The sequence below is a fragment of the Chondrus crispus genome, genomic scaffold (assembly GCF_000350225.1).
Source record: "Chondrus crispus Stackhouse genomic scaffold, scaffold_458, whole genome shotgun sequence".
Classification (NCBI taxonomy): domain Eukaryota; phylum Rhodophyta; class Florideophyceae; order Gigartinales; family Gigartinaceae; genus Chondrus; species Chondrus crispus.
Window position 1 is genome coordinate 44871 of NW_005179362.1, and position 6627 is coordinate 51497.

The following is a 6627-nucleotide window of genomic DNA, read 5'->3' on the forward strand; positions in this document are numbered from 1 at the left end:
AGTCCTCCCTGCTTCGGGGCCGTCAATAACTTCCACTTCCCGACCGGTGGTTCACTCGGAGTGAGGCCTCCAGGTCTTACAATTAGGTAATCAAGCTCGCTTCCCTGAACGACAGCCTCTAACGCGATTAAATCCTTCCTCGTCGAGCGTAGCCACGTGCGCAACATTGCGTGCCATAAAACCTTCACCGCGCTAAATGACGTGAAATCCTGACCGATACCAAACGAAGAGAGCACGACCAACCTGTCGGCGCTGTTCTTTTCCATGGAAGTCCTCACCATTTTCGCACCCCTCTCAAGCCATCTGCTCAACGACGCTTGTCTGGATGCCAAGCATGCGAGGACAGTTCCAACGCCCTGGAGAGCTTCGTCTAATTTTTCCTGGGCGTCGTCAGCATCAATGTCGATGCGAGTAAGCGAGCTGGTTTCGAGGTCGGCCTTCAATTCATTACGAAGACTGTCGTCTGTGACGTCAGCGTCCATTTCCATGTTGGGGTCCTCGGCCGTCGGAGCGAGAACGATGATACGGGTAGATGACCCGAGCTTCTTCACAGCTAGAGCGGCGGCAAACTTACCGACATCACTCATTCCTCCCTGTGTTCCGAAGACTACGGCCAGCGGGCGCATGTCTGTCGACATGATGATTCAAACTGTGCTGTTTCTCTTTGATGCCACCACTGATGCTGTGAAATTTAGTTTGTACACAGAAGTCTGCCCGAGATGGTGGAAAGCGACAGGCTTTTATGCAGAGAAGTCTAGGTGCCTGTGCCTCCACCTTTCTAGCGCACTGCGCCTGTCTCGCTAGAGGGCCATGGCGTTTTGCATTTCGTGCACAGTGCCATATGCACACTTCTGAGTGGGGCATCAGGTAGGCCTTTGCCATGTTTTTTTCTAGAATGGCGTCATTTCATTGGCTGAAACATTCGCCCCCGCTTAGGCCTTGCTGGCCCAACTCGTATCACATCAGATAGATCGCCCCCAAGAAAATCTGGAGGTATAGAAATTTAGTAAAATATCAGGGAGTCTCCTACAGACCGTACACGGCTGAAGGGAATATGAGACCTTGATGTGCGAAGACTCAATGATGTCATTCCTGAAATCAGAGTCAGCTCGTGCTGTTGATGATGCTGGGCAGCTTCGACACAGTATCAGTGCAATTGCTCAACAGCACATTCCGAAGTTAGAGCTCTCAATTCGGCACCTTGCTGAAGAGCAATTGCACTGATACTGTGTCGAAGTTTGGCTTGACGTGAGCGTGTCTCAAAACTTTTCGAAGTACAGTATAAATGTTCCCAGTAAAGCGGGACTCAGAATGGCCACCTATTTCTGGGAGAGTACCGTACAAGAGACTTGTCTGAGATAAAGCACAATGCACTCTCATGTACCTATTCGCGAGGGAAATCGATCGATCCTATTTCCGCATTTCCTCGCTCTTCCACCACACATTTGCTCCAATTCCAAACTGATTGTTATATTGTCTGATATGTGCTGGAAGAACACCACCGCTTTCTTCCCATTGGGAACCTTACGCAAAAAGACGCATGAGCACGTAGCTTCGAATGATCTGTAACGTAATTCTCCAATGAGAAAAGGGATGAGATGCTGCAGAGTCTGTCTTTATACCGTCGTTCTATTCGTACTTCTGAATTGTATTTATTATCTTTGATGAGCAGGTGCTGTAAAGCCAAATCAAATTTGAGCACACGAGAAAAGCCCATACCATCGAGGCCGGGTATTGTCGGGTCCAAGATGATTCCAAAATGTAGCTGCGACCACTGAGGCAAGTTTTTTTTACAACTCTTTATCCATTTCTGCTGATGTAGTAAAGTACAGTAAAGAGCTCGCAAAATTTACAGAACGAAATCAAAGCGGGAAATTTATTTACTTTTACGGCAGCTTCCAGTTTCAGTTTCACTGCCTTGCTCGAGATCCGTAACTTAACGCAGTATTGGTTCGTAGATGTTAAAAAATGATGCTTGTAGTGATTTCAATTCTAAACGGTAAAATCGAATGTCAATTCGATCATGGAGAACTGCATTGTCAATTCTGGCATTTTCAAGTCGAGAGTGTCTATCGAACCGTTAGTCCTCATATGAGGACAAAGGTTATTTTTATTTTTCCTAGACAACGCAACAGGCGATTGAACTTCTGTTTTTAAAACTAGAATCCCATCACCACAGCTAAAGCATCTGCTTGTCAATTTTAGAGAAAGCCAAATCGTTGACACACATAAAGCTGTTCAAAAGAAAAAGTCGGCTTACAGTACGCATTTTTCTTTAAGCAATTTTATACCAGTAGCCTAGAGGCATTCTGTAGAGTGCTTTTTATTCGGGTCTAACTTCAGAAAAGTTTTTAAAACGAGTCAACTTACTAAAGAAAAAGAGAAACGTGGACATCAAAGTTGAAAAGAAATAACATTCTCAAATTTTTATGTTATGATAACGCTTGGTCGTATAGACACTGGAGGGCTGCATATATATGTATGTTCTATTCGACATGAAAAACGATTTATTGCGGTGATTTATCCCCGACTTCGACATCCAATTTGATCTTAAAACGAATGGTTTCTTTTTTATCGACTAGGACAATTCTATTTCTGAACAAAGTCATGACCGCGTCGCAAACATGCCTTCTCTCTGTTTCAATAAACTCTTACAGTATAGATATAAGTTTCGTCGCCATTGCGTCCTAGTAGACATTAGTCGACGTGTGCATAGTGGAGTTTTCGCGATGTCATCACCGACAGGTAAGGAGGAACATGGCAATCCTGGTTCTCTTTTTCCATGAAGTTAATAGGACTTCAACAGCATAAAAAATATGCGCACTTTTTCCCAGTGAACCAATCAAGAGCAGGGACTCAAGAATAGGAAGGTGCAAAAAACCCCCCTTGCAAAGGTTTTTGTTACCCTTCGTCTTATGAACAAGCACGATAGTGCAGCACTGTACAGTACACTTGGATGCACTGCACTGCAGTATACTGTACACTTGCATGACGTGCGCAGAACAATGGTGATTCTTCTCTTCTGTCGCCAACGCTCAAAACCCTCGCTCAGGTGGAGCACATCAAGCCTCTCAGCTCACCCCAAACACGATTGCCTCTCTCATCACCATCTCCAACATCTACCACAACCCGACAAACGCTGCAAACCATATCATCGCGAAATGGCTCCAGCTTTCTCCCTACCGCCGATGTCGTTAGTCCGCCACTCAGTTGGAGGCACGCCCTGCACGACCTCAACCACGGGCAAGTCGTCCTTCGCTCATGCTCGAGCTCCATATTTAAATCGCTTCTATCAACCTGCTGAAAGAAGATCCACCGTAAGCTTCACGATGTGCGTGCCGCACTGTGGTCGCAAAAGCATTCGCGTTGCGATTCCGTCTAAAGGCGATATCCTCGCCGAAACGAAACACCTTCTTTCCGACGTGGGAATCGATGTCCAAATTCACAATCCACGTCAGTACGTCGCCTCTCTAAAAGGACTTGATGTCGAGGTGTGGCTCCAACGACCAGCTGACATTGTCCGCAAGGTTCGCGATGGCGATGTCGATCTCGGCATTGTTGGGTATGATCTCGTTGCGGAATACGGCGGCGACAATCACCAGGTTGTGCCAGTCCATGACAGACTTGGGTACGGGGAGTGCAGACTCGCGGTTGGCGTGCCGATGGAATGGGACGATTGTAATGACATGAGCGACTTCCGGCGACGCGGAGCTGGCCGCACGCTCAGGATTGCGACAAAGTACGTCAATGAGACGAAGCGCTTTTTGGAAGCTCACTACGTAGAGAACTACCGTCTCATCAATATGGACGGAGCGCTAGAGGCTTCTACGCAGATGGGCACTGCTGATTGCATTATTGACCTTGTGTCATCCGGCGTGACGTTGAGAGAAAACCTTCTCAAGGAGATTGTTGGCGGAACCCTGCTCAAGTCGTCCATGCAACTGATAGGAAACCGCGAGCATCTGAGAGAAGAGTCGGAATTCGGCGCGAGATTGAGAGCGCTGTCCAGAGAACTACTGGAACGCATTGAGGGATATTTACTCGGCAGGGACAACTACAACATCATTGCCAACATCAGAGGTTCCAGCATGGTCGATGTGAGCAGAAGACTCGCGACTCAGAGCAACTTGCGCGGTGTGGATGGACCGACGGTTAGCCCAGTTGTACCACCAGCAGATTCTGACGAGGGAATGTATGCGATAAGTATTGTGCTGCCAAAGGAGCAACTGTACTCCGCGATCCAGCAACTTCGGAGTGTGGGCGGATCTGGCGTCACAGTTATCCCAGTTTCATTTATCTTCCCGCAGGAATGCAAACGGTGGAACACCCTACTGAAAAGTATCGGAATGTCGTCCGTCATGGAACAGGCTGAGAAGCCAGAGCAAGTACACCTCTGAATTCAGGGATGCTCTCACTCACCAGACAGCCCTTGCGCCGAAATTCGCCGGGATTGAGGATCACACCAAGATCTTACATCTATTTTGTTAGGGAGCACTTGCCTGACTCGGTTCAGTCGATGTCACTTGGCGAGGGTGATGCTCAACGCTTTGTGTTTGCTGAAATTGTTTTTGTAAAACTCGTGTCCAAAACTTGAGGACATAGGCTATGAATAATCATACGAGAGTCCTTATGACATTTCTTCAATACTGTATGTTCATTGGCGTTGTACTCTTGTGGAAGAGTGTTACGAAAGTAGCACCCCGCGACACTAGCAATTCTAATTCCGCAACAGGGCAACGATTCTGTCGGCTCCAGCCTCGAACACCGAAGTCGTCCATCCCGACAGGCGATAAAGCATGCGCAAAGGAGCAAGCAAAGAATGTGCCATGCCAGTCTCGACAGCAGTCGTGTACGTAGAGACTCTGATACCATCGACGACCAAGTCGCCATGCGTTGTCTGCGGGTTAAAGAGCCCCATGTGCAGCGCACAGGACACGCTAACAACCGTCCTTCGCTCCCCAGAAACAAGCTCGAGTTGATCACCAACGACGACCGATCCAGCAGTGGCGAGCTTGTCGTTGACATAAAGGTAATGGCCCTGCGTCAGGGTAACCCTTGCAGAGACTTGGTCCTCGTTTCCCACCTCAACCGTGACAAACTCATGCAACACATCCTTCATCTTGTGGGTAAACATGAAGACGTCACTAAACTGCTGCGGTCCCACTTGTACGCGATCTCCGATCTGCACATGGCGCATCTCCTTCACGGCGCCACACTGCAACTTGACGGTAGCATGCCCCGGGAAGCACACCCCGTCGTCGGAGGGCTGTCGCGTAGGATCGCCGCTGACGACGGTTGGGGTGCCGGGGGTCTCTTCCGCAGCTGGAGACTCTACAGCTTCGACTCCAGACGGGGTAGGACCGGTGCTAGAGGCTGGGGCGGTCGCTGGCTCTTCTTCGGTGGTGTCCGTGGCAGGCGGGGACTCCGTAGTGGGGGGTGCCTCGGTGGTAGGGGGTGCTTCGGTAGTAGGGGGTGCTTCGGTGGTAGGGGGTGCTTCGGTAGTGGGGGGTGTCCCCCCACTGGTCGGGGTGTCATCCTGTTCGCACCCAGGGGCGTCGCTGGCGCCGGTTTCGTTTTCGTCGCCGGGGTGGCTCAATTGGTCGGTGCGCAGTTCGGACGGGGTGTCGGCGTTCCACTCGCAGCACGGATCGCCGAGCTCCTCGCCGTTGGTGAGGCCGTCGTTGTCCGAGTCCATCTCGCACAAGGTCTTGTCCCAGACGAGGCCGTTGGCCTCGAAAGCGCGGCCGAAGGCGTTGCGGGGATCGCCTTCCACGCAGTCGTTGTGGCCCAGGAATTGGCACGTGATGCCGGAGCCTGGCCGGCTCCACGCGTCGCCGTTCGGGATCCGCTGCAGGTACACCGCCTTGGAGAGCGCGAGCGGGAGCAGGGCGAGCGCGAGGACGAGGGCGAGCGGGGGCGTCATCACGGGTACCGTGGTGTGGTGGGGGACGGGAAATGGGGGAGCTGGTGGGGGTGCGGATGGCGCGCAGAGCGATGAGGCCGTGCGGCGAGGACGGTTGGTACGGTATTTACAGATGTGTCTTGTTATACTGTACCCTTAAGGGTACTGGTACCCTGGTATTGTATTATGGCGGGGTGTGCGACTGGGTCGGGGACGAGTGGTTGAGCAAGGAGCGGAGGCAGAGCGGCAAGCAGAGGTGTGTGGGGATGGAGCGTGGCTCGCTGACAAGGACGGATCGTGGTGTGCGCACAGGTGTGTGCCATGGTCGCCGCTTCTGCAGCCAATCACCTCATCCTCCCTTCACTTGCTCCCGCCGTGACTGCCCGCTTGCTGTAAGATCTCGCTCGTCACGGAGGGCGTCGCACAGCCTCCCTTCGAAGGGTAATTGGCGCGAAAATTCTTCACCCCCATCGGCCCAGCTGGAACGCGGACACCTGCCGTTTCCCGTTGCACCGTTTCACGCTGCACGACTCCCATTGCCGATGGCGAGGCTTACCGGGTGCATGGTATCTTACCCTTCGAAGGGTAGCGTGCAACCCTTGGCCTCAATCGACAATTCACTTGTTGTCGTGTAGTTCGACGGCCACAGCTACGCTTTGCCATTCGGAGAACGACTGTTCACCTCTGCGAAAGGCATGTAACCGCTCTGGAGCCCCACAGGGAGG

General features: G+C 51.4%; 2 protein-coding genes; both read left to right on the forward strand.

Annotated features, from left to right (window-relative positions):
* Positions 1–3005: 3005 nt before the first annotated feature.
* On the forward strand, positions 3006–4613 carry CHC_T00000167001 (hypothetical protein). XM_005719049.1 is given in 2 exon segments: positions 3006–4397; positions 4398–4613. The coding sequence occupies 1 exon segment, from the start codon at positions 3006–3008 to the stop codon at positions 4395–4397; it is 1392 nt and encodes a 463-aa protein (XP_005719106.1). The 3' UTR covers positions 4398–4613.
* Positions 4614–4888: 275 nt separating this feature from the next.
* CHC_T00000168001 (hypothetical protein) lies at positions 4889–5998 on the forward strand. The gene has a single exon (XM_005719050.1). The coding sequence runs from the start codon at positions 4889–4891 to the stop codon at positions 5996–5998; it is 1110 nt and encodes a 369-aa protein (XP_005719107.1).
* The last annotated feature ends 629 nt before the right edge of the window (positions 5999–6627 follow it).

Bases quoted from the DNA above. Each gene is read 5' to 3' on its own strand.
- CHC_T00000168001 (XM_005719050.1), top strand. From the start codon at position 4,889: ATGCGTTGTCTGCGGGTTAAAGAGCCCCATGTGCAGCGCACAGGACAC.
- CHC_T00000167001 (XM_005719049.1), top strand. From the start codon at position 3,006: ATGGTGATTCTTCTCTTCTGTCGCCAACGCTCAAAACCCTCGCTCAGG.